Below are 27,488 nucleotides of genomic sequence, written 5' to 3'. Positions count from 1 at the left end.
GAGTCGTGCTGCATCCTTTCACACATTTATCTTTTGATTGTGCAGGACATGCAGTACACAAATGGATCCTCGCTATATAAAATGACCATATTTACTGCAGAGTATTCAAATCAATAGGAGTGTGCTGGAAGAAACTACTGGGTAAGCAGCCTTTTTCTGGGTGCTTGCACAGACTGCACTGTGTCTTGCACAGACATGCACAACCCAAATATGGCTGCAGGGTAAGATCATACAGAAAAAACCCAAGTTTAAAAACGAAGGGATTAAAATGCTCCAGTACTCTGTTTCAGTCATTGAGAAGATTCACAGTTTATACAGAGAGATGCACTATTTTTCTGGAAAAGAATTTTGACAATTGACAACACACTTAATGAAATTGCTACTTTGGGTAATGCCCATTTTAGGAAGGTATGAAGTTGCTAAAATTATTTGAATTAAATAAGGACCTTATTAAATAAGGACCATTTTCCTGAGGAATATGGTATCCAGCCCTTTTCATGTTGCAGCTGATTAACACTATGAAGCCATTTAGCCCTTCTTTCCAAATGTTTTCTCTCCGTAAAATATTAATATCTCAGATGTAAAAAATGCATTAATGCCAGCTGCTTCTATTTTCTGTGGCAACGTGTACACCGTGCATTTCCATTAGGACGATTTAGGAAAAATCACTAACTGAGTTTCACAGTTCATGCACTGAAAGTTGTCTTTTGTAGCAGATTTTATTGATCTGATGCAGAAAAAAGGTGGGTGTTTTGTACAGAGTATTTATTATATATGTTATATATATGTTATATATAATATCTGTTATATATACGTTATATATAATATGTATAACATATATTATACGCATTATATATTATTATACCTATTATGTGTATCTATATCTATAATATATATAGAGATGGAAATATCCTGGGTCTTTGTAGCTTGCATCAGTTTTCCTATTTTTGGTTAAAAGTTCCAAAATATTCTGATTTAGAAACTTCTAAAAATCCTACTCTTTTAGAAACTTAAAAAAAAAAAAACACCAAAAAAACCTACTGTTTCATACGGAACGGAAATTAAAAGTTAGTTTAATTTTCCTTTTCTTTTTCGCTAGAAGTCACTGAAACTTACTCCCTCCCAGGAGCACGGTGTGGGAGCAGCAGATGTTGACCGGGGTGGGTTTGCCGGAGTTGTTTTGCGGGCGCGGCGGGGACGAGCCTGAGGGAGCGGCGGTACCTGCCGGGAGCTCCTGCGGCGGCACCGGCTCCCGGAGCGGCTCGGGCAGCCCGGGGGGGCCGCGGCGGGCGGGGTGTGGGAGTGTGCGAGTGAGGGTGTGTGCAGGTGTGTGGGGATGCGGGTGCGAGGTGTCCGGATCCCCGCGGGGCCGGGACCGCCGCCCGCGCCCTGCGCCGGTTCCCGCCCCCCGCGCCCCCTCACGGCCCCCGCGGGGCGGGGCCAGCACCGCCCGGCCCCCGCCCGGCTCCCGCCGCTCCCGGCTGCGGGGCTCGGAGGCAGCGGGGGCTGTGCCCCAGCCATGGCCGGGCGCGGAGCGGGACTGCGGGGCTGCGGCCGCGCCGCTCTGCTCCTCCTGCTCCTCCTCAGCTGGCTCTGCGCGCCCCTGCTCGCCCAGCCCGGAGTCCCGCAGGCGGGTAAGGGGTGAGGGCCGGCGGGGGGAAAAGGCGCCTCAGCGGGAGCCGGGAGGGTGTGGGAGGGCAGGGCACGGCCGGCCGGGGGTCAGAGCCCTCCCGGCGCTGTTCGGGGCCGCCGGGGATGGAGGGGGTGGTACCGCGGCCCGGGGGGCTCGGGCACCGCTGCCTCCCCCGGCTGGGAGCGGTTCGTGAGGGGAAACGGGCGGGATTTGCGTGTGGGGGGAGACGCCGCCGGGGCTGGGGCCGCCACGGACCTGCTTCGCTTTCCACGGCATCAAGTTTTGGCCGGACTCGGCTGAGGTGGGGCTGGTGCCGAGGGGGAGCGGGTCCGGCGGGGGCTGAGCAGCGCCGGGGGAGCATCGGCGGCTTCAAAAAAGGGAACGGGACCTCCAGGGACCGCGGCCAGACCGCCTGGCCAGGGCTGCCCCGGGCACAGGGGGGAAAACGCCTTTGCCAAACTACGGCTTTTCAGGTGCACATCAGCCTCGATTGCCACACATTTCATTGCACAGTGGTTATGCTTTCTAAATGTGTATGTATTGTGATACACTTTAAGGATTTCAAGTGCCACAGCTTTCACTTTTTGCTCTGCTCACTGGTACCGTTGTAGGTTTGTGTGCGTGCAGCTGGTACGGAGGTAAACTTTCAGAATATATTTTAATAGTTGCAGTTTCACGTATGGATGTGGCTGCACATAAAAACAACCTTCTTAAGAATTTATAACAGAACTCTCCTTAGGTTGGTCGTGCGTTATTTCTTTGACTTCAAAAGAGTCAGTCTCGTAATTCAATCAGGATGTAACTTTCCAAGTTGAAGGATGTAAAATAGCATGTGAAGATGGAGTGTTTATAGAATTACACAAAGATTAAAGGAGCAAAATCACTCGTCAAAGATTTATGTAGAAACAGTTATTTTAAAGCGTGACTTGTATATAATTTATAGGTACATTGCTAAGAATTTTGCAGAATGTCTTGAAACCATAACTGCCATATTTACAGGCAGAAAGAAAATGAATGAAAAATGAATTTGACCTTTTTTTAAATATTAACTCAAAATTGAAAAAGTGGTTGTAAGTATGGTTTGTGGAAAGTTGATTGTGTTGATGTCTTGGTTTTAATTCAGCTGACAAATACTCAGTCTGTTATTGCTAAAAGATTATTCTTTGTCTCAGCATTTGGAAAAGTGTTTTTCATCATGAGAGAAGATATTGCTGTGCAAAATCATTTTGTTCCATTATATGATTTATGTGACTACATGTAATTACCCACATTCAGGTTAAGCCAAATTTGGCCTTTTGGCACAAGCCAGCAGTTTTGACTTCATTGAGAACTGATCATACAGAGTGAGGATAACATTTTCTTTTCACAATTTATTTGCTGTAAAATAACATGAAATTTGCTGTAAGAGTGCTTGTAAATTAATTTGGTGTTTTCTTTCATTAGTAGTGAACCAACATTTTATCTTGGATAACTCTGAATTGTCGAGGCAAAATACTTGCTGACTTAAAGTACAATCAAATTATAAGTTTTGTTCCTTGCACTGAATCTTAAACTAAGAGGTGAGCCTTAACTGCCCAAATGGACTCGAGGTTACCCAGCACCTCTAGCACTGCTGTGCTGCAGACCTGTGCTGGTGTTTCCTCGGGAGTTCATGCACCCAAACGTTTCCCAGTCATTTTAACAGAGCAGATCCTTCTCCCTGCCCAAAAGGGAGCTGCAAACCTTCCTGCTTGTACGGGTTTCTTGTGATTTTCCGCTTAAAATATTTTGTGCTTTCTTTAGAGATTCTTAGGAAGAAACACGAGCATTGATTTGTGGAGAAATGTCTGTGTTGATTTGTAGAGGGAACTGTGGAAGGAAGTACTTGCATTTTCCTGGTTTTTAGAATGGTAAAACCTGGGGTTTATGTGGTATTATAAGTTCTGAAATCTTCTGTGTATCTGGTTTTGAGTAGAGTGCCTGATTTCTAAACAGAGTCTCTGATTTCAGTGAGCTGTAGGGTTGTGTGTTCTGATGTATCCAGGACTGGAACTGAGCTGGGTGGGCAAAATGCAGCTGTGGCAGCTTGTGAGGAGCCCCAGTCTGTGTCTTATTTACATAAATCCTGGATTTGTGTTCACTTCCATGATGCATAGCCTCTAAATTTATATGTATAAATGGTTCTACTTATGACATTCTACATCCTTGTTCTTCCTGTTTCTCCCTGCACTCTGCACTTGTACTCACCCTGTTTGCTGCTTGTTCTCAGCATTTCTCAGTGCTGTCTTCACAGTCCATCTTTAGTCCTTAATGACAGGTCAGCAATCACTGGAAAGGATGAAATGATTAAAAATGGTGTAAAGAGAGATGACAAAATCCTGGATCTGTTACGGAAAAAGTCCCCCTGGTTTCAGAGTGGTGGAATTTTTCCCCTGAGGCAGCCTCTTGCTGTGCCCTGGCCCTTTTGCTGTGCCCTGGCTGTCGGGCAGGGAGGAGATGCTGTGGCAGGGCACAGACCCGCTGCTGGAGCTGCAGGGGGCTGTCAGTCAGGAGGCTGCTGCTGGCAGCAGTGTCACCAGAGAGGTCACAGGGTGTGTGTTCCACAGGAACCACAGCACAGCTATTCAGACAGGAGTGCTTTGTGCTCCTGTTATCTCTTAATCTAAAGACTGACCATCAATTCGTATCTATTTCTTGGTTAGTTACAAACTACATGGCAATGTATTATTCTATTACTAATCAAACTTGTAAGTGTATTCAAAAACACGGGCCATAATTATACCTTGATGTTAAGCAACTAGGGGATAGTTTATTCTGCTTTACAATTATGAACTCAGAACTTTTATTTTTAAATTTGAGTTGGATGTAAGAAACACCTTCCCTGCTTTCTGTGGGCAACTCTTGTACCTCTGGGCATGTTGGTAAGTACTGAGCAGTGTTACAGTTCAAAATTCCTCATAGTTTCATGTCCAATATATGTCATTTTATTTTGCTATTGGTTGGGCAGAGGTTGATGTGTGAAGTAAGAGAGAAGGCAGAAATCCTCCCAATAGCTTGAAAGCCCTGTATATGGGTATATATATAGATATGTACATATACCTTTTCTATGCTTGTAGATGTAGTTTTTTAAACAGGGGGGGAAAGATAGTTCTAGGGAGTTCAGAATGTAATAGCTGGCTTTTCTGACCCTTTCTCAGTACGTTGGATGGAGTTAGTAATGCTGCTTTGACTTACAGACATCCTAGAAAAGATGATTTTGATCTCTCTAAATGTTGCTGTTAATTAAACGCTTGACTGTTTGTGATTGGGTTCTTGGCAATTGCTAAAGCACAGGAGGAAAAGTAGGCCAAAAAATTGAAGACCATGCAGAAAGGGTGAGTCACGGTCCTTTTAAAAGGGAGGGGGGAGTCAGTGCAGAAATAAAACTTCCATTTTATGCTTCATTTACTATATTACATATATTTTCTACTTAATGAAGTAATGATGGGAAATCATCTCAATAAATGAGTGTACTGAAGGAAGTACATATATATATATGTGTGTGTATATATATATGTGTATATATACTGTATTGTATATATTCATTCACCTTCCAGGCTTGTAAGAAAATTATTAGTTGTAGTTTGTAGTAGTTAGATTTGTGGATAATAGTCTGTATGTTATGATAACACACAGTTAAACAATATAATGTTAACTGCAAAGTATGGATATTTTGCAATGTTTGTTGTCCTTAGCAGTGTTCTTTTTCATTATAATGGTATATGTTTATAAATGTGCATTAGTAATATATATTACTTCTGAATCTACACCTTAGCATAAGGCTTCTAAAAAGTGACCCTTTCCTTTTTCCCATGGACCTCCTTTGAAAATGCACCAGGTAGTGATGCAAAGAAAACCTGAAATCATTAACACTCAGTTATATCAATTAGCAAATGCTTTGAACTGCACTGTTTAATGTATAAGGACCAGCATTATACCTGCAATCCCAATGTGGTTCTTAGACACGTTATCTAAGGAAGTGCAGAGGAATGCAGAGTTCAAAGAAAGCTTATTCTTTGGAGAAACGTGGACTGTGGTGTTCTCTCATTTGAAAACAAACAAATATTTATGAAAATACATCTGAGATAAAGCTGCAACACTGACTGTTTAACTGGTAGTTCTTATAAAAAGAATAATGCTGCTAAATCATATTAAGATGCTAAGAAATGTAATCCCATAATGGTACAGGAAGAAACAATTTAAAAAGAAGGATTTTACAAAAGAAGAACACTTTTGTAAATTATCTGTGGCAATTAAAAAGTCTGCAATCAGCAGCACAAGTGACATTTTGACTTGAGAATGTGAACAAGATGAATAGACATGGACATGTTTTGTCGTGCTATTCATGCATCTGAGACCCATGTAATGCTTCCTCCTATTTTCTAATTAGTTCTTCCAAAGTACTTTAATAAAAGAAGTTTGTTAAGTGCTTAGGGAGGAAGTGGTAGAACTGAATTTTTAAATATACAATTTTGTCTAAGATCAAGTGTTTAATTAGAATTTTTACTTAACCATTTTGTCAGAAGTGTTCTCCAGCTACTTCAGGGTTTAAAAAAATTTGAATCATCAGTCTGCTTTGTGCATGAACATTTGTTTCCTTTGTGCAAAATTCAAATTTAAGCCACCCAGCATCTTATGTGATTTAGGGACTGTTTGGGTTTGGGTGGGGTTTTTTGACATGGAATCCCACAGAGAGGGAGTGAGAAGAGTTTAAGGTGCAAGTAATCAAGTAAACGTTGTCAGTGGGATTTCCCTCTGCTCAATACAGAGCTCCCTGTGATCAAGGCTGCAGAGGTTACCCTGCCCCAACAAAAATGGAGCCACACAAATACAGGCAAGCTCAGAACTGCCCTTCAAAGGCTACAAATCTCCCAAGTTTATTTTAGTCCAGGGAGCTTGTGGCAGGGGTGATGCTTCTGTAATCTCTTGCCATCTGATTTAGGATGAGATTGTACTCTGGGTTGTTTGTTTGCTAATCTTGCTAGTCATAGGTTTTAACCTCTTTCTGTTTTTCATAGTTATTCTGCTGCCTTAAACCTCTGACTGTGTTTTACCTGTTCTCTTCTGTACATTTTTTCTGCTTGTCACCAGTTCTTCACAATTTTGTTGTTGATACAGGGAGTAACTAAGAATCACACCCTTTGTTGTAATCTTAAAAACATATAAATAATGGAAAAGAGAATGAAACCCATGCAGCCTATGCAACAAATGAGTTGAATGGTCCTGTTAAATAAAATATGCAAGGTAGGGGTGGTTACTTACTTTATTTTTGCTAATTCTTAATATACTGTTACCATTTCCAGCCTCCCCATAGAGCTCTCCTTTGTATTGGCAGTCTTTTATAGACCAGTATGCCCCAGCTTCTTGATAAACAGAATAAACTAGAAATATTGAAAAGTGGGGATATTTCTGTGATAAGAAAAACAGGAAAAAAATTAGTCAAACTATATTGTTAGTAAATAATGGTCATTGTAATAGATCAGTGAGTGTACTGTAGGTCTGAGTGTAAAATGTTTGGAAAAAGATCTGTAAGAATATAAAAGCAGTAAAATAACGTGTCCCCATTTAGCAGAGCAGAGAAGTTGCTGTGTTTTAAGAGAAGCTTCATCTGGAAACAGCACATCTCTGAAATGCTGTGTCTCTGCACAGGAGGTCATCTTACAGAACACAGAAGTGGTGAAAGTGCAGCTTTGCCTCTGCATTGCTTCAAGGTCAATTAATGCAGAGAGAATATCCAGCTGCAGAGTCAGCCTCAAATTGTACAAAAAATTCAGTTGAGAGTTGTAACTGTAGAAGGGAAATGTAATTAATGCTAATACAAACATGAAGTATTTATGAAATGTTAGGCTGAAATATACACAAAGCCATCCATAATTCAGGAAATAGGGATATGGAGATAGAGAAATTAAATTGTGTCCTCAGGAAGCGTTCTTTGGGATGCCTGTAACATGTAGGACTTGGCAAATCTGTGCCTACTTACAAATAAGGAAAATTCCTTGGCTAATGAGGACATACTGAACCAATTAAAATAAATGTATTTTAACCTAATAGCTGTGAAGGCAACTTGTACGTGTGCAACCTTGTGTTGCTGCATCATTTTTGGCAGCAATTTTTATGTCCTGTGAGCTTTCCTGTGCCCCTCTGAGGTGTGTTCAGTGGTACAACACAGGCTGCCCATCACATCCCTGCTGTCACACATCCCACAGGTCAACAGCCTGGCAATGGAAAGGTGCCAAATTGTAGAGCAAATACAAATAATCCATCTCCAAGAACAGTGGGTTTGTGAACAAATGAAATTAGGTTTGTGTTTTGAAGCAGAAGGGTGAACTGTCTTAAAACTCAGATGTTGCTTGGGCCCACAGCAAGAACCACTCAGCAGCATGTTGGTGTGGGGGAAGATCTGGGGGGAAAAGGAGTCCTGCTGCTCCCCCTTTGCTGATCCTGCTCCTTAAGCTGCATTCTGCTTTTGCTCCTCTTGTGACATTTCAGAGAAAATCCAGTTAGTATTTAAATACTAATATTTAAAAAACTAGTTAACTAGTTTCAGTTAAAACACTAAAATCCTAATACTGGACTGCCCCAAAGCTGCAGTGCAGAAGGCAGGGAATTGCCTTGTTGGGCCCTGCAGGGCTTTGGCTGTTTTGTCCAAAGGATCTTTAATTTAAAGCCTTTTGCAGCACAGCAGAGCTGCTGATGAGTGTGAAGGAACTTAAAAACTCAGGTTGCCTGCCTTGGTTGTCTGGGCTGCAGTGGTTGCAGTCACACAAAGTTGGTTAGGCCAGCCCAAGTTAATGGCTTTAGCTTTAGCAGTGGTAGCCAAACCTCTGCAATAAATGCAAGTCACTGTTGGTCCAACTCTGAGGCAGCTTTTGCTGGTTGTGTTGGAATGAGAACTGACACCCTGTGCAGGTGTGACACTGCCTGAGACACAATTGAGTAACCCCAGGGCATTCCAAAATTCTAGTCTTCCTCACTATGTAATAATCTCTGATTTACTGCATGTTGATGGTCATGAACTACAAATGGACATTGTTTCTGCTGCCTTTAATTGGTGCTTTATTTCCTTTACCTTCTTTTATGAGAAAGATTAAATACAACCAATGTTTTTTCTGCATGTATTGGTCACTACTTGCTCTACTTCTGTTATGTAGACTAAATTTACCTCCTCTCCAAACAAAATAATGTTAAGCTTTTAAATCTCTCCTTGTATGGATGACTGTCTCTGGCTTTAATCTGTTTATGACATTTTCTGGTGCTTTTCTGTTTCTGATATATCTTTTTTTAGATGGATGCTGTTAGTGAGCACATGATTTCTAGAGAGGTCATGCCATACATTTATGTAATGGCATAATATTTTAAGTCTGCTTTAAAAAGAGATGGTGGTCAACTTTTTTCTTTTGTTTGCTCTGTCCCTTAAAGTGACAGTATTAATTCTTAGGTCTTCCTTTTGGCAGTAGTTTCAGTCAGTTCAGATCTCATCAGTGAGTAGTAAAAATCTCTGTCTAGAGCATATGTTTGTGTTTTCTGGTGGTTGTTCTGACTTTTGGCTGGGAATTGGAGAACCTTTCCATTCAAGGTGATGTGTGTAGTTTGTGCTGATTCTTGAGGCATCCTCGGGTGTTTCACACACCACATTTGAAGGCCGTTCTTACTGAGTTACTCAGTCAGACACTGATCTTGCCTTTTTTCCCTCCCCTCTCTCTGTATCTTCCCCAAGTTTCTCCTTCTCTTGCTGTTTAGGGCATATAACATTTGTGTGGGTTCTCACAGTGGATAAACCTTAGACTTTGCCTTTTTTGTATGTGTAGCAAGGTTTCTTTTGATACAGTTCAGTGAGAACACGTAGGTAAAAACCAAATTTTTCACAGATTCTGCAAGATAAAAGGACAGCAGTTGCTCAATGAGGTGCTTGAGGACAACTTACATCTCTCTTTTAAAGTCCAGGCTGCTCTCTCTATGCAGTTTCTACATCTACAGTACTTTTTTTACCCAAAAAAAGCTCTGCCATGTATTCCATTCTCTCAGGAGACAAAAGAATACATTTAGTTTCTACTTTTTTTGTAAGCTATACAAAGACTTTTAGCTGTTCCAGTCCTCTGTCTGTCTCCAGGCATTGAATTGACTCCTTGAGAGCTACAAAAAAGAACTAGAAAGGTGCTTTCCAGTCAGTATAACATCAGGATAGGTAGAGGATAGACTGGGAAACAGATTTGCATAAGCATTTAAGAGGCAAAACAGTGGTGGGGGAAAGTGCTCTACAAGCAAGAGCAGCAAAGTTTATACATGACAGATCTGGCCAAACATTGGAAAAATAATGTATAAAACCTGAAGAACTGATGTTTCAAAGTGGATTACAAGTTGTGCAGTGTGTTACAGACCTGGATAGTGTGGGTGGAGTTTTTGGAAAAGTACCACCTTGTTTGGAGAATGAAGGACTGAAGTTCCATCATAGATGAGCTTTCAGTTTTAGAGGAGATCTATAATTGCATGGCTCCAGGTAAATGATAGAAGTGCATTTTGCCTTTGTTATTACTCAGATTATCTCAGTGTTCTTGACTCATAGATTTTAAACTGTGGTAATGGTATAAAGGTGCCAATAAAACCAGGTAACTTCATAAAATTCTTCTCCCAGAAGCTTGGCCGTACTTCTGAAGAAAAGGGGATAAGATGAGAAATTGAACTCTGCATAAACACAGCTCTAGCTCTTTGGACATAATGCAGATGTACCCTGCTCATTTAAATCAATGGTAATAAATTCCTTTTTTTATAGGTGTCTCTGAACCTTCTTTCATTGCTAAAAGTGAAGATCGTTTGTTCAAGCATTTATTTGAAGACTATCAGAGGTGGGTTCGTCCAGTGGAGCGCTTGAATGACACAATAAAAATCAAGTTTGGCCTTGCAATCTCTCAGCTGGTAGATGTGGTATGTACAGCCAATAAGTTGGATTGTTTTTCTCACTAACTTTAAAATTCTGGAACATAATGTCATGTGAAATAATTGTGCATATTTTAGCTTAAACACAGTAGGTTAATCTTCTAGAATTATTGTCAGTGTAATGAAAAAATGCAGTGTGGATGCATGTATGATGTCCTCATATAAACAGACTTAGTGACTGGAATGCTTTCAGAAGTGTGTTTTGTATTTTAAATTACAGACCTCTATGAACTAAAGCAGCTATTTACTGTGAATGTTCTGTGCTGGTTATTTTTGGTAACATATACTTTTCTTTATAGGATGAGAAAAATCAATTGATGACAACAAATGTGTGGTTGAAACAGGTACGTGTAAAATATTGATGAAAAATTCTGAAGCTTCATAACTGCAAATGAAAGTTTGGAAGAAACTTTTCTAATTACTTGTATATTTAAAAAAAAAATCAGTTACTGCATGAATTTTTCCTTCACACAGTGTCTTTGTAAAATGTCCCTAGAAATGCTTTAAAGGCTTAATTGTTACAAACCTCTTAAAAAATGTAACAAACAGACAAAAAAGGTAAATAAAAATAAGGTAAATAAAAATGTACCAAATCAAAAGAAATCTGATATGGCATTGCATGGCCATTGCATGGCAAGAATGCAACCATCAGTTGCTGCCTCAGTACAAAAGTTTTCATTCAACAGCTTTATTAAGAAAAGCAGGGGTTGCTGTAGTGTTCTGTAAAATAGTTTTGAGGTCTTTTTCTTGTGGGATATTTGAGATTATGGAATAAACATCACTGAAGAGTTTCACTTTCAAAGTTATATATGCTTGCTATAAGGAAATACTTTTTCCTCTTAAGAATATTTGGGTTTGGGCAGGAAAAAACCTCAAGCTGTATAATAATCAGGGTCCAGTGCTAAAGTTAATTGGCATTATTATACCTTGGGAAATGCTGCTCACAAACCATTCTTGATTTAACTCAGCAGAATGTTTGCAGACCCTGATTATACTCACTATTTTTGTTTGGGCTGCTTCCTTTCTGTTTGGTTGGTTGCATTTTTTTGCTTTGTTTTGTTTTTTCCCTGTTGATTCCCTTCTTTTCCAGTAACTGTCATTTCAGGCCAAGTTTTTATTTTCAGGGAAACTTTGAGACTACCTGGCAAATGTGTTGATGATAGCACTTTGTGCTCTGTTTAATAGTTTCTACAGATCTTGTTGAACCAGTTGAACCATTTTAAATAAAATAAGAACTGACCTGTATATATCTTTAAAATTGTGTTTGATGGTGAATTCTTAGAAACTTAAATTCTTCCTCTTGAGCTTGTAGTTCAAGTGTAAAATTTCCAAAACACTACTGTGCTTTTAATGGTGCTATTTTTAATGTTGCCGGTAGAAATCAGAACTGCCTTTTAAGAGTTGGATTTTTTTTCTGTGATGAAAATGTCTAAATTGCCTCTGATTAGCTTCCAGTGTTTGGTATTGATTCAGAACAAGCTTTTTTCAAACTTAATTTATACAATTAAATTACATTATAACAGCCCTTACTTATGTATACATGCTCTGAAAAGGGAACTTCATATCTTAAGTTCTGTACAGAAATAATGTCAAGTGGCTCTTACAACAGAAAACAAATACTGAGTGAGGTAACTACATGACTGTTCAGCAAATTAATTGGTTTATACAGATTTTAGAAGCCAGTCTCATTGTTTTGAATTGCCTTATTATCTGTTTTCATCTGGTGTTGCCCTGCTTAAATCCGCTTCCAAACAATAATGGTTTTTACATCTCACATATCCACAGGAATGGATAGATGTGAAATTAAGGTGGAATCCTGAAGACTATGCTGGAATAACATCCATCCGTGTCCCATCAGATTCCATTTGGATTCCAGATATTGTGCTCTATGACAAGTAAGATTTGAGTCTTTTCACAGGAAACACATTTATTTTCTAACTTTGCTGTCCCAGCTGGTTCTGGGAGGCTCATTGGATGGACACATTCAGTAGAGCTAAGGCTGCTGGAAGAATTTGCCTCTGAATGCAGAGGGACTTTGTTGCCATGTTAAATGCCAAAGGTTTTGCTTTGCTTCTGTATGGCATTTCTCATCTCTTTAAAAGGTTTATTTCCATTTCTTCAGGTAAACTCCCTATTAAAAAACACTGTCTTGCACAGTGCTGTGTACAAATAGTGTAGAGTGATGGGAGGGAAGCAGCTAATTTATACTGTTATAAGTCATATTCAGCATGGAATTGAAATTAAGTACCCTCAGCTTGAAGGGGGGGGTTGTGTTGGGTTCATGTTGTTTGGGATTTTTTCTTTTAAAAATTCTCAAATATCAGAAGCAATAACTTTTGGGTTGACCTTTCTGCTCAACTCAGGTGCGTGTACAATGCTTTACATTTCCTGACTTGTTGAGTCAGGATAAAAGGCTGTTGCAGTGATTGTAAATTCAAGTTTGGAGGTGGCAAACAAGTATTATTTTAACTGCTTCATGACTTTTTTTCCTTGATAATTATGATTTGGCCAAATTGAAAAGTACTTATGCTGCATTACTAATAGAAACACCACAGTTGGGTCATGCTGTTGAAGGTCAGGGTTTTGACAATCCTTTAAGTCATCAGGACCACAGAAAGTTGCACAGACTTTTTAATGACTTAAAAATACTCTTCACTCTTCCAAAGCTGTTCACCTTTGTGAGATTCAGACCTAACAAAAAAAAAAAAAAAAAGACTATGAAGACAGTACTAAATTTTGGCTGTCAAGGGGGCTAAGGGATAAAGAGCTGAAATGCCAATAACAAAGCATATTTTTCTATTTAAATTCAGCCCCAGACCCCCGTTGTAATTGCAATTACTCTCTTCTTTCAGTGCAGACGGACGTTTTGAGGGAACATCTACAAAAACTGTGGTTAAATATGATGGCACCATTGCTTGGACTCCGCCAGCAAACTATAAAAGTTCTTGTACTATTGATGTCACCTTCTTCCCCTTTGACCTCCAAAACTGCTCGATGAAATTTGGCTCCTGGACTTACGATGGCTCCCAGGTTGACCTAATTCTGGAAGATTATGATGTCGACAAAAGAGATTTTTTTGATAATGGGGAATGGGAAATAGTGACGGCAACGGGGAGCAAAGGAAACAGGACTGATGGATGCTGCTGGTATCCTTTTGTTACATATTCATTTATAATTAGGCGTTTGCCCCTTTTTTACACGTTGTTTCTCATCATCCCTTGTATCGGGCTTTCGTTTCTCACCGTCCTTGTCTTCTACCTGCCTTCAAACGAAGGCGAAAAAATTTCACTTTGCACTTCAGTACTGGTCTCTTTGACCGTTTTTCTTCTCGTTATTGAAGAAATTATTCCGTCATCTTCCAAAGTTATCCCACTTATAGGAGAGTACTTGGTGTTCACGATGATATTTGTGACCTTGTCCATTGTAATCACTGTGTTTGCCATCAACATCCACCACCGCTCCTCGTCCACGCACAACGCGATGGCGCCTTGGGTTCGCAAGATATTTCTTCACAAACTTCCCAAGCTGCTTTGCATGAGAAGTCACGTGGACAGGTACTTTGCCCAGAAGGAGGAAACAGGAACCATGAATGGCTCAGAATCCTCCAGGAACACCTTGGAAGCGGCTCTGGATTCCATCCGCTACATCACGAGGCACGTCATGAAGGAGAACGAAGTTCGTGAGGTGGGTGAATTGGTCCTGTCACACTGATCCTGTACAAGTGGGAATTAGGAAACCAAGTGATGCTTTACTGTGCAGTGTCCTGTTAAAAGATGTGCTATGGATTTCCAGGCTTGGTGCTCCACTGAAAGCTGGGTAATTGTTTCCACTGGAAAGAAGTGCATGGTACAATGCTGAGAATTCTTATGGAGGTTGGGCTGATGCAGCACAGTCCTTGGGTTCTTTAAAAGTCTTTTGCTTTCTTCTAGCAGTATGTTCATGTTGTTAGTTACACATTGTGAGGCACTTGTGTGCTCTAACTGTTCTCTACAGAGCTGCTGAGGTGAGAAGAGAAGGAGGTGTTTTTCCCTTGAATGTTGTACCTGAAGGCTATCTGAACAATGCCTTATATTTTACTTATATTTGCCTTATGTTTTCAGAATAAATATGGCCAAGCCATGTTTTTCACCTTTCAATTCCAAATAAAAACAATTTCAATGCTCTAACTTATATTAGTTTAAATACAAGCTGTGTCCCTAGGTAGGTCATTTTGTGCCAAGATCAAACACGGACTAGATGACGTCCTAAGAGTTCTCTTCTGCCCTTATTATTATTTGTCTCTAAGTTATATTAAAAGATGTCAGGGGCTTTTTTTCAGTCTGTGCATTTGCACTCTGAACTGCCCTTAATGGATGTTTCCACCACTTGGGTAAGAGCACTATGAATCTGTTTTCTTTACATGCTTTTTAAACTGGCACCATTGGTACACCAGAGACTTAATCTGCAGGCTAGTGTAGAAATATAGAAGGCTGTGTGTGGTCTCATGATACTGCTGCCTGTTTCTGATGGCACAGCCTGGGATTATTTCAGTTTATATGGAAAAGGCTCTCTTCAGAAGCTGCTGGTTGCTAAGAGTGTTCTCACAGTCTAGGAGTAAGCAAACTCCTCTCATGTGCCTTCTCAGGACTTGATTCTGACATTGTCACAAGGGATCTGGCCTAGATTCTTAATAAATGTATCTGCTGTACTGTTAAAGCAGCATCTAACAACTCTGCATTGTATGAACAACAGAAATAGTTTGCTATTAAATACATAATTTCCTATGTATTATGGGTTGCTTTTCTTTCTCCTGTGAAGTTACTGTATTTGACTGTGAGTGACAAGAGAAGTGATAAGTATTTTGCTTTTCACATGTGATGTTTTTGTGACTCTAAACCTCAGAAATTAACATACAGATGAGTGGGGATTCACTTGTGTTTTATTACTTGGGCTCCAGAGAGTTTGCAAACTTTAATTGCAGAAGTTGTTAATAAACAGCACACAGCTAATGCTGTTGTAGCCTTACATCTTGGGAAGCGTGAGGCTTGGGGAATGTGGAGAGCTCCAGTTCAACTCCAAGGCAATTGTTTGGCAGGGCTTTCATTTGCTTGCACAGTTATATCTGCTACACTTGCAAAACTGTGTATAGGTATGAATAATCCTATAAAAAGGAAGGTAGTCTTGGAAGTACAGTGAGTGTTCTCCCCAGTGTGCAATTCTGTGCAGCAGTAACTTCACAGCCTTCAGATCTTGTTTGTAACACAACAACTGCTCAGGACTGTAATATTATTTATTTTATTTTTTAATTTGGGAGGTTTAGTGGGTTTTGCTTAGGTGATGAGAGGGCTTGTTGTCTTTTTTTTTTTTTAATAACTTTTGTTTCTAGCTCCTGCCTGGGATTTCCACTTTATGCTGTCGTGTGGCATGAATGCTGCAGTGTGTTAGAAAATGGCACACCAGTTTCATCTCTCTACAGATGAGGATTTTCAGTGCTTGTCAGGGTTGGTTTCTGCATTAAAATCTAATATTGGTCTATACAGCTTACCAGTCTTCACAGGGGGCAGTTTGCTCCTGTTCCTGCTCCGAGTGTAATTATAAAATGTTGTTAAACAGGATTATCTAATGAGCAAGGCTGAAAAAAGTGTACTTTGAAATGATTAAGAATTGCAGGGCATGGTACTGTATTTTCACCTGTTCTTGCACATACTGACCATCTCTTGTGCTCTTTTGTTTCTTAGGTTGTTGAAGACTGGAAATACATTGCTCAGGTGCTTGATCGAATGTTCTTGTGGGCTTTCCTTCTGGTTTCAATCATTGGATCTCTTGTGTTGTTTATTCCTGTTATTCATAAGTGGGCAAGTATAATAGTACCTACACATATAGGCAGTACAAATGCATAAAGGATTTTTGGAGCTGTCTCCTGCTAATATGGCTCCAAAGAGTTTTGCAGCAGCTCTGTTTCCATGCACGTTCTTTGTAGGCATGTTTCTGATAGAGTGAAAAAAAAAAACATTCCAAAACTAGAGAATTAGGATTATATTAAAGCATGGCATTCCTAGGACACATAGAAGTCAATTTGCTTATTGCAAAATTGCTTATTGCAAAAACTGGCAATTTGCTTATTTCCAATCTACTAAGTTACTTCTAAGCCAGGTCAGAATTAAAGGAACTTTCTCAAGCATTTGCATGTATGATAGATCAAAAAAGCATACACTGACACCTACTGCAAAATAGAAGGATTTAAAATTTTTTAGTGATGATCACTGTAGTCCAATTATTAAATTACTATATAAATTGATATACAGAGTATTATACTTGCAGTTACTTACACAGCAGAGTTGCTTATTTCGATTTACTATAGTATAAAAAGGAGAATTTTTATCAGTTCTCTTGAATGTGCTGTAAAAGTATGAAGTTTCTACAGAGTAACTTAAAATAATAGAAAAAAATGCAAGTTAAACTTCCTGTATGTCCAATATACAACTGAAAAGAGTGATTTGGCCATGTTTTGCCTTTATAAATTTTCAGTGGAATTTGCTGCTAAATTTTAAATCTTGTCAGTTCTATGATAGTAACATGAACATTTAATAAGCCTTAAAATGCCTAAAGCACATGTGTATATTGATATCTCCATCAGCTTTGGAAAGGAAGGCAAACACAGTTAAATGACTTCCCAAGTTGCACAAGGGCTGGAACATTCAGGTTTCTTTATCCTTGATGAAGAATTTGATACAGTTTGTGAGTTGCAAACTTCTTAATTATTTCCTGTCTTTGTGTGTTTCTCAGAATTCAGTTTTTAAGCAGAGGGTTTTAATTTTTTAATTTTAAGGAATCTGGAGGAATGTCTTTCTGAAGGAAAGGTTATTAAATTATTATGCCATGGAACCAGATACAGATGATTAAGTTTTCACACATTTGTTAAACTGAACTTAAAAGAGCTGCCTTGAATAGGTTCTCTTGCTTATAAAGCCACATGTAACTCTAAGCAGCAAGGACTTACAGCTTCCCATTCTTTCTTTTTCCTGAGTGTTGAAAACAAACTTGCAGCTTTTCAATTATTCCACTAAAATCTATTCTTTACATTGATTCCAGTGCCACCTTTCTTCATTTCTTGAAAGCTTTATTTCTGGAAAACACTCTAAAATAGTTGAGTGTTTTCCCACACCAAAGTTTTGTCAGTGGTCTTCAAAATATAGTTGTTATCCTGTAGGACCAGCAGAGCAATGCCAAGCTAGAGCAAGTCTGGGGAAGTTTATGTTTGTTTAAGTTACTACATTAATAATAACAGGTTTAGATGAGAAGTTTTAATGTAAATTGTGGTATCTTGGATAATGTAAGCTTTTATAGTGGTTATAAATTTGAAAACCAGATACATACTCCCCACACACCCCCCTGGAGCTCCTTTAGAATAGCCCTGTTTGATTATAATAGTGATTGCTTATGCCATAACCTATATAGGACTGAATATTTATTTCAAATTGTCTTAAGATGTAGGATTTTCTTGCTTTTTTAAGAGAAATGATGCCAGGCAAGCCTTTTTTTCAATAACAATTTATAAATAATTCTGATTGTAAAGGGAGTTACTCTTCTTCAGCTACCTAATTACATTTGGCATTGGATGTCTGTGTTTCCTCTACTGCCATCATAATTTTACAGGTGAGCTTGCAAAGATTATCTGATTTAATCCATTAATGTAAGAATTTTAACTTCCTTGGTACTACTAAGATTAAACAATGCATCAGTGACTTCTCTGTGTGGAAGTTGCAGAAATACTTCAGAAAGCTTGTTTCCTGTTCAAACACAAAATTTCCTTTTATAGTCTTCCTTGGGTTTGAATTACTGAAATTTGCTCTTGCCCAAACAGAAAGCAAAGTAAGTAAAAAAGTAGATTAGATATATATATATATTATTTTTTTAACTCTCTACCTTATCTCTTTCCCCTTGTCAAATGATGTCTGTAGACTGCCCTGATGGGCAGCACATTGCCCAATGGAGTCACAGTCCTTATAATAATCCCCAATTTTTGCAAATGCATGAATTTCTTTTAGTCACTTCTACAGCCTGATCATGAGAGATTTAGAGCTGGCCCTGGAATCCTTGGGGTCTGCAGCTTATCAGGTGTGTCTGAAACAAAAGAATGTTAACAGACTCAGAAAAATGCACCTTTATCCTGTAACTTGTATTGAATGTATTGAACTGTAGGCAATGCTACCTTATCTAGGTTTTTGTTACTTGGACAAAATAAATGGAAAAAAGGCACCATTATCAACAGTTTGATTCTCTTTATTTTCATAAATGTCACACCACTTGATACACTGTATTTCCAAAAGGTTTTCAGTTTGGTACAGAGAGAACAGTTAATATTTGTACAAAATATGTTCTCATTACAGTATTTTGTTGCATTCTTTATTCATGCTCTTAAATAACTTGCAGTTACTGATTAAAAAAATGAAGATATATATGCCTAAGCAGTGATTTTTAGCACACTTTACAGGACTATTTTGTGTCTACCTGCCTTCCCTTGTCAGAAACCCCTTTGCCTCTGTATCCAAACTATCCCCTCAGAGTGTTTTGATCCTTTGCACCACCTGCAGACTGTCCTGGTGTGTGTTTGACTTGTACACAGCTCTAAACATCACTAGGTTTGAGTAGCTTTTTTTCCTGACAGTCCTCACATCCATTGCACTGCGGGGATATGCAGAGTTAACTTCCTGGCTGCTTTATTACCATCATCTGCTATTTCAATATTTGCTTTCCTTCTGTAACAAACCTGCCCCTGGTCCTTTCTTCCTGCACCGTGGGTCAGTTCACACTGCAGATGGTGATGTCTGCATTCCAGCACTTTTATACTTGTGCCTTCCCAACCATTCCATCCACATGAGGGCATTCATGGAACTCAGGATGAACTTCTCCCAGAAGGTCCTGTCATGGTCTCAAGACTCTTAGGCTCATGAAAACAGCCCAAAGCATTCAACCCATCTTGACTTTCCAAACATTCGTGTAATTTTCCATTTCTTTATTCACCCCTTCTTAAACCATTCCTATAAAGTTTAATGTTCTACCCACATCATTTCCTGTTGTGGCAAGAAGTAGCTGTAAAAGCACAGCTCCTGTTCTTGGAGATTAGCTGTCATAAAGGTTCAAAAGAATTTCTTTTCCCACGTTTTTAACAAAGCCGCCTTGGTCAAGCAGAGTTGAGAGTTCCTTATTCTGCTACACGTGGAAGAGACAAGGGGTGCTGGGGTGGCCATACAGAGTTGGTTGGCAGTTTTATTTGATTTCACAACATATTGTTTAACCTTTACATTTCATCTCCAGCCATCAGAGGTTGTAAAAACAACCCTGCTGTTCCTAGAATACATACCAGGATGAAAACCCAGAGAAAAATACGGTCGATGACCATGGCAACGTATTTCCAATCATCCTGAATCTGGAAAAAGAAAAAAAAAAGGAAAAAAGAATAGCAAGTTGGCATGTTTATTAGATCAATGATTTGCATTAGCAATTAGTGCCATTTTATATAGGCTTTTTCTGTGTGTAGGTATCTTTCATGCTACACAACTTACACATCTCTGTTTTCACTGACTAATTCGTCTTGAAGAAGCTTTGTTTGAATATGCTCTTTGTGGCAAAGCCAAAAGCTGCTACTTCAAATACAGAAAGTTTTTCACCAAGACACTGGACTGGAGGAGATACAACTTCTCTTCTCTGTGCCAAAAATGAAAATGTAAAGCTTTACATTCTCAGCTGAAGAGGTTTGTCCAGAAAACTTGACTGAAACAGACTGCTCCTATTCATCTTTAGGCAGTATGTAAAAGCAAAAGCTAATTGGTATATAGTTACTTGGTACTTTTCTTATGTAGTACTGAAATTTGATTGTTCTCATGCATGGTGTAAAATTCATCTCTGTACCTTTCCTGCAGAGGAGGTTTCAAAAAAACCCAGATTTTTTCTCTTTTTTTTTTTTCTTTTTACAATGAGTGTTATAAAAAGAGTGACACTGAAATATTATATATGCTATATATTAATAGTAACCAGGTGATCATTTTAGTTACCATTGAGATTGCAATTTAAATTTTTACTTTGTTTTTCTTCTGGAGTGCTAATAAATGAGTAATGTGTTAGTTGTTTTTGAAATTCGTGCTTTTTAGCTTACAACTTGTTTGTTAGGGCAGACTTAAAACCCCAAAGCAACCCTGTATTTTTTGTACCAACTAAATATCAATAAAGCTCTGATTTCAGCACAAATGAAGTAAAGTTAGAATGAGTTTAAGTGCTATACTGCAGAGGTTTAAATTCTGTGATAATTGTGGGGGGGTGGCTACTGCTCATAATATGTTTGGGGAACATGACAGAGAGAAAGCTTTCCATTTTTGTTTCTTTATTGCATTAAGATGCAGCTTTATGAAAGATGCTGGTCCCAGTGTTGCAGCAGTTGCCTCATTTAGCTCCAGAACTTTACTCTGCAGCAGCAACAGAATAAACAACATCATCCCTACGAGGGACATTCACTTGTGGTTTTGTTGTTGATGGTAAGCTGGGGGAGAGAGAATGAAACTTTCCAAAGGCCACAGAGTCAGCAAATTCCACTATTAAGATCATGACTTGGAAAATCCTAACTTTAGCTCTGGTGGGATGGATGCTCTCCTATGTTCCCCCAGCAATAGTGACCTTAAACATGCTTCATTCAGTATTTATATTGTCAGTAAAGAGAATCTTGTGCAACAGAGCTGCTCCCCAATTATATCAATTCAAAATTGCACATACTTGTACACAGCTTGGGTAATTTACTTGTATAAAATAATGGTCTCTGGGGATTTTTGCTTGTTTGTGTATTTGAGATCTTTTTCCTACAGAAGACTCTAATAACGAAAGGTATCTGCAGTTTGAGTAATAGTAAAGTATGTTCTTACCTCTTTTGCTTCATTCTGCATTTTCATATTTTCTGCAATGTATTTCACACTTTCAATAGCATCTCTCATTTCTGGCGACAGAACTGAAAACGAAAGCAGAGGATCTACAGACTCAGAGCTTGAACTCCTGGTGAGATTGCCACTGAAATCCGAGAACTTGGTGCGTTGGTACTGGCAGCAGCTGCATGCCATGTCCTGACACACAAAGCCATCTTTGCAGCATTTGGCTTCAGAACTGCTGAAGCAATTAAGGTTTGAAAACTCAGAAGTGAACGGTGGCTTTGGCTTCTGGTTGTTCTCTTCATCGCTGGCAGGCCTTGTCATGAACATGATCCTGGGAAGTAAGTTCAGGAAAATGGTTCTCACCCACACGGGCATCGTGTGTGTCTTGGGTGTTCTGTAGTGCACATTCAGCACAAATACCGTGATGACAATTGAGAGAGTTACAAATATCATGGTGAAAAGGAGGTATTCCCCAATGAGGGGAATCACCAGGGAAGTAGAAGGTATGGTTTCTGTGATAACAAGAAGGAACACTGTTAAAGATAGAAGGACTGATATGCAGAGTGTCACCTTCTCACCGCAGTCTGAGGGCAAATAGAAAACTAACACAGTAAGAAAAGAAATCAGCAGACAGGGAATAATCATGTTGATGGTGTAAAATAAAGGTAAACGCCTGATGTAAAGAGAATATGTGATGTCTGGGTATATCTCTTCACAGCAGTTGTATTTGATGTCATGTTTATACCCAGGAGCTTTAATAATAGCCCATTCTCCACTCTCCCAGTAATCTTTCAGGTTCATTGTGGAGCCAATTAAAACTAAGTCAATTTTGGCTTTATCATAAGACCAGGAACCAAACTTCATGGTGCAGTTCTGGTAATCAAACGGGAAGTAGGTTACATCTATTTTACATGAGCTTTTAAATATAGCTGGAGGTATCCAGGTCACATCACCCGTGTATTTTAGTAGGGCCTTTGTCTTGTCATCAACCTGGAAATCCCCAACTGCACTGTAAAACAAATAAAAATAACAAATATTAGAATGATCTACTCCAAGTAGTTTCATACATTCAGATCACATACATTAACTCTTTAATCTGCTTTGGGAAAGTCAGCAATTACTTGTTGACTTGGAGCTGAATTGCATGTGCAGGACTGAGCCAGTGGCCACCATAAATTTGCACAGTTAAACTGAAACAAACAGCTGTATAAATTTACCAGGGAGGAGTTGAAAGGGAATATTATTCATTCCCTTATTAATAATATGGCTCAGTGCAATCAATATTCAAAATGGCAAATAGCAGACTGCAGATGGCAGTTCAGCTAGATAAGTGTTGTAGGTCCCTTCCAACTGAACTATTTTATTCTGTTCTATTCTAGATCAATCAAGCACGTCAGAACCCAGGGGCTGATAAGAGGATACCTGTATTACTGGTATTCCCACCTCTTCTGTGGACAGTGCAGGTAGTAACTATTGAAAGAGGGATTAGGGTTGGGGTACATCTTTACATTAAGGAGTGTATTTGGTGAGGGGTATTGCCAAGTCCCACTTTGCTGTCTTATATGATCCATGTGACACTTTCAGTTGTTTCTATGAAAAAGTAAAACTAAAAAAGTAATTTAAAATTTTAAGACCACTGTTAGAAAAGGAGTGTCATCACTGTTGATCCATAGAGCTAAGTTTTGGATGTGGGTAGGTAAGTCCATCTCCCTGAGAACTGTTTCCCTACGTAGCAGAGGGAGCCATTTAGTTATGGTTTGGCTCCTCAGTGTCTCAGCAGCTGACATCTAAAGTAAACTTTGTCTGTGGCTTTTATATGTCAACACTGTTATTAGAAAGGTTGTGAATTTAAATTGTGAATTTAACTGCTAAAAAGCTGGAAGTTGCATTTTTTTCAGTTAAAAGTCTGACTCGCAGACAAGAACTCTCCAGTCTAAGGGAATTCCTGCCAGCTCCCCTGGTAGACAGTGATACAAATAACAGTAAAAGTGAAGGGGGAAAGCCAAGTTCGCTTTGGCTTGTCCACTTGCAGCTCCAGGTTAGAGCTGGCTCCTGCCCAGGGATGCTGATGGAGCATGGAGGTGAGCACAGCAGAGGGGGATGTGGGACACAGGTGTGTTGGAAAGCAGGCTTCTCAGTATATTCAGGGAACTTGCTGATTTTTTTTTAAACTGGTAACATCACCCCCCTTCTTCGTGAATGAAGGAGATAAATATGCAAGAGTCTTACTTGTTATATAAAACAATATCTGGCTTCCAGATCTGGCCAGATGGTACTCGGATGAATTCAGCACCTCCATAGTCTGCTGGGTTCCACCGAAGCTTGTAATCATTCCAGATCTAATTATGGACAAAATGAGTCTATGTTAGGTTTGTGAAGAAACTGAAATTCTGTGGACTAGACCTGAACCAAGTGTTGTCATATCCTAGGGTTGTTTTATTTTGGATACACAGTGTTTAGCTGTTTCTTTAACAAACACATGTGTGGTGTTTGTTCATATGCAGATTGTAGGTGGGCCTAGATATGACCTTGTTGGTCATATCTGGATGTGACTTACATGTGTGTGACTCTGTCCCAGGAATGTCTACTCAGCAGTTGAAACAAGGTGAGAGAAGGAGTAAGACTCTTGTCAGAGAATGTAGGACTTCAATAATAACTTCAGTCTCAAGAAACCAGGTATCTGTGAGATAGTGAGAACAAATTCGTGGAGGCTGTGGGGGTAGGTGTGAGCATCGAGTGAGGGACTCGGGGTATGTGGGTCAGAAAGAGCTGCAGGGTGTCATTGCTCAGTTCAGTAACAGCCTCGGTCCTTAGGGCTCGTTAAACCCCGCTTAAACAAAATTGAATATCAAGCCGAAAACAGGAACTAAGCTGGTTATTCCGCTGGCTGCAACAGTGAGTAACTGCATTTTTAACCTCTGAAGACCCTTTTTAAGTGAGGGTAAACACTTTTGGTTTGTTCTCACTTTCCGGGAACCAAACACCACCAAGTGATGCTGTGCGGAACAGCCGTGCTGGGTGTCTGCCAAGGCAGCGCGTGTGGGAATCTCGAGAGCAAAAATGTTTTATTTAGCGGCTCCCAGCCGGTGTAGCAGCGCTGCTCTGCTCCCGTCCCATCCTATCCCGTCTCTTCCCATCCCTTCCCTTTCCCGTGGGCAGAGCGGGCCGGTGGCCGCTGGGAGGCAGCAGAACGCCAGGGACGGGCGGCGCTGCCGGCGGGGAGCGGGGGGAGCCCGGGATGCTGCCCCAGGAATGCCACCCGGGATGCTGCCCCGGGGATCCTGCCCCGGGAATGCCGCCCCGGTGCTCCCCGAGCCCGCAGACACCTCGCAGGACGCTCGGCTCTCCCCGGCCCGGGTGCCCCGGAGCTCTCCCGCGCTGGGGGGGAAGGTGGGTCGGTGCCGCCCCGGCTGTCACTGAGCGCTACTTACGTGCTTGAGCCACAGGTTGGTTTCCATGATCTGGTTGACTTCGTCCTGGAAGAGAGAGTTGTGTCGGGACAGCTGTGTCGGGGCAGACGCCGGCCCCACCGCGCCGCCCGGTACTCACCACCTTCACCAGCTGCGACATGGACACCTCGAACTGGATGATGACCGGGTCCGAGACGTTCTTGACGGGGCGCACGAACTTGTTGTAGCTCTGGAAGAGCGCCGCGTAGAGCCGGTGCTCGGCCTCGGAGCCGCCGCAGCCTGCGGAGGACACGCGGTGAGCGCCGGGGCAGAGCCCCCCTGCCCGCCCGCTCAGCATCCCCTGGGCTGGGCACTGCCCAAGCCTCGCCCAAGTGGGCAGGACCGTGCCAGGGGGTGCGTTAGCTTGGGCTGGGGAGAAGAAAAGCAGCGAAGGGTAACGCTATGATAGAGGTCTTCTCACGCACATCTCTGCAATTAAGTTTCGGGGAGTTACTGAAGAACTGGAGGTACAAAAGCCCTTTCCCCTCCCAGGCCCGGTCCCCTAGACCTGCAAAGCTGTGGAGCAAAGGAAGGGGAAAGTGCAGCTCAACAGACCAGGCCGCTTGTGAAAGGTCAGAATGTTTCACAAATAGGAGGATTCTGAGGAAACAAATCTGCTTTCTAGCCTGAGTCACAATTGTGTGATTATGGCAAGGATAACAGTCTGCTTCTTAAAATAAAAAAAAAAAAAGGATTAAAATTTATTAACTGTTATATTCAAAGACTTTTCAGCACATTCAAAGAAATGTGCTAATTACCTGGTTTTTATCCTAAGTAGTTTTTATTTATAATAGATTCATATTGTCCTTTTGCCACTCATAACTGCAGTTCATGGTACCCTGTGGCCTACAGAAAAACTGCAAACTGAAATTCTAAAAAATTAGGGTACTTTGCTTGTTTCGGGATGAGGTGTGAGAGCCTGTATTTTACATTACCATTTTCCTGTTTAACTCACTAGGCAATAGCCATCCTAATGCTATTTAAAAAGGCAGTGGTCTTTTATTTTTAGAATGATCTCTTAAAACTATCTCTTAAACTCGTTTTGGACAACACATCCCCATGAGCTCCAACTGAAAAGGAAAACAAGGCCTGTTTTGTCATTAATGGATGGCACTATGCAAATTTGGCAAAGGCACGAACTGAAGTCTGTTGAACGTATTCTACAGTTCCTGTGAAACACAAATATGAATCTACAGATTTGCAAGGACATGGGGGTTTTTTGTCAGTTGTTTTTCAGCAGAGAAAGAGGAGGGAGGCAGAAGTATTTGCAGGTGACTGATCTGAAAGGTTACACAAAGCAGGTGTTACTTTCCAATCTTTGTGAGTCCTCCCCTCTCTCTAAAACGAGAGGGTCCCTCTCAAGTGAATCTACTCAGGTAAAAGCTTGTTTGTTTGGGTTTTGGTTTGTTTGGGTTTTGGTTTGGCTAATTGGTTTTTGCCCCTCTCCCCTTCTCTTGCTCACTTAGAGGGCAATTTTGTTTTCAGATTAGTGAAATCATTCAAGCCAACTTGCAAGCTAAAAAATGAACGCTTTTGTAATTGCCAGTCTTGTCCATATTATTTATTGATATCTCCTATCTCTCATATCAAGATTTCCTGGAATAAATACTCTCAAATCTTTTAGGTAAATAGTTTCAAAGCTAGATCTTAACGACTCTGTTATAGTCAATCCCCAATTGCCAGCCTTTTTACATGTCACTAGCATTAATTAAATCCAGCATCCACCGTCTCTAGAGAAGTGCACTACTGGGGGGTTTTTTATTTGAATATTTTGGTGCTTTCCATATCTGCAGAGAGAAGATGGGCTGTTTGCAGCTCATATTTGAAGCTCTTTAGTGTTGCCACTTTCTGGTGGTCTTCTCTGCAAAATGTGAAACCACACCTTTACGTGTAAGGTGCTTTTTCCTTAAAGTTAAAATGGCTTTGTGTGTCCTGTTTGGCATCTTTAATCAGGACAATTAAATAGTTTACAATGATGAACTTTAAAAACCCACCCACCGAACAACAAACTGCGTAACAACAAGAGCTGTACTAGGATTTATCCCTTAGCTTGGGGTGAGCTTCTTAAAAATAATGTGCACCAAAGCCACCTCCTGTCCACCTTTTCGACCCCCCCTTTGCCACCAAAGAGTAACAAATGAAGGATCACTCACCTTGGCAGAGGAAGCAAAGAGCAGCAGTCAGGAGGAGAGCGTGGATGCTCTCCATGGTGTTATGAATTACTGCCTGTCGACAGAGGCTGCTGGAGATGAGCGTCGCTGCCAGGACTGTGCGAGCACAGGGAGCAGGGAGAGCTGCGCTCCTCCGATGCGTGAAATGCCTGAAGCAGCAGCCGGTAGGACCCTGAACAGCTCTGCGCAGTGAGCTCCCATTAGGGTTGCTGTGCTGCCCCCTTCCTGGCTACCCGGGCTGTCAGAGCTTGGGAAATGGCAAACAAATTGCAGGCCAAACAGATGTTATTGTAGGCAAAGAGCAGTCTTCTGGCAAGGATAATGGGCAAGAGTCCTTAAAACGGTGCATAAATGAGCCTGGTAGTCTGACAGGGCTAAAGATTTTTCC

General features: G+C 40.5%; 2 protein-coding genes across 8 annotated transcripts; one reads left to right on the top strand and one right to left on the bottom strand.

Moving 5' to 3' along the window:
* Positions 1-1,527: 1,527 nt before the first annotated feature.
* Positions 1,528-25,104, top strand: CHRNA5 (cholinergic receptor nicotinic alpha 5 subunit). 6 transcript variants are annotated; one of them, XR_003536605.1, is made up of 11 exons: positions 2,060-2,166; positions 10,422-10,573; positions 10,885-10,929; positions 12,371-12,480; positions 13,438-14,269; positions 16,303-16,332; positions 20,965-21,096; positions 21,559-21,637; positions 22,860-22,943; positions 23,065-23,176; positions 24,921-25,104. XR_003536605.1 is itself a non-coding variant. In XM_027697965.1 (7 exons), exons 1-7 carry the CDS (start codon positions 2,163-2,165, stop codon positions 21,010-21,012), a joined length of 1,227 nt encoding a protein of 408 aa, XP_027553766.1. In that variant the 5' UTR covers positions 2,060-2,162; the 3' UTR covers positions 21,013-21,353. The 6 variants fall into 6 exon arrangements, 5 of the variants coding, with proteins under 5 accessions (XP_027553768.1, XP_027553766.1, XP_027553765.1 ...); XM_027697965.1 differs by lacking the exons at positions 21,559-21,637; positions 22,860-22,943; positions 23,065-23,176; positions 24,921-25,104 and having other exon boundaries at positions 20,959-21,353; XM_027697967.1 differs by lacking the exons at positions 2,060-2,166; positions 20,965-21,096; positions 21,559-21,637; ... (1 more) ...; positions 23,065-23,176; positions 24,921-25,104 and adding an exon at positions 1,528-1,634 and having other exon boundaries at positions 16,303-16,645.
* On the bottom strand, positions 18,832-27,477 carry CHRNA3 (cholinergic receptor nicotinic alpha 3 subunit). 2 transcript variants are annotated; one of them, XM_027697960.1, is made up of 6 exons: positions 27,083-27,477; positions 25,030-25,169; positions 24,912-24,956; positions 23,710-23,819; positions 21,478-22,489; positions 18,832-19,994 (listed from the first exon to the last, which is right to left on the bottom strand). In XM_027697960.1, exons 1-6 carry the CDS (start codon positions 27,135-27,137, stop codon positions 19,866-19,868), a joined length of 1,491 nt encoding a protein of 496 aa, XP_027553761.1. In that variant the 5' UTR covers positions 27,138-27,477; the 3' UTR covers positions 18,832-19,865. The 2 variants fall into 2 exon arrangements, with proteins under 2 accessions (XP_027553761.1, XP_027553762.1); XM_027697961.1 differs by lacking the exon at positions 27,083-27,477 and adding an exon at positions 25,273-25,371.
* Positions 27,478-27,488: the final 11 nt, after the last annotated feature.

Source organism: Neopelma chrysocephalum, unplaced genomic scaffold, assembly GCF_003984885.1.
Source record: "Neopelma chrysocephalum unplaced genomic scaffold, ASM398488v2 Primary Assembly neopelma1_124, whole genome shotgun sequence".
Taxonomy (NCBI): Eukaryota; Metazoa; Chordata; class Aves; order Passeriformes; family Pipridae; genus Neopelma; species Neopelma chrysocephalum.
Note: the sequence above shows the minus strand (reverse complement) of the source record. Positions and strands in the feature narration are given on the sequence as shown.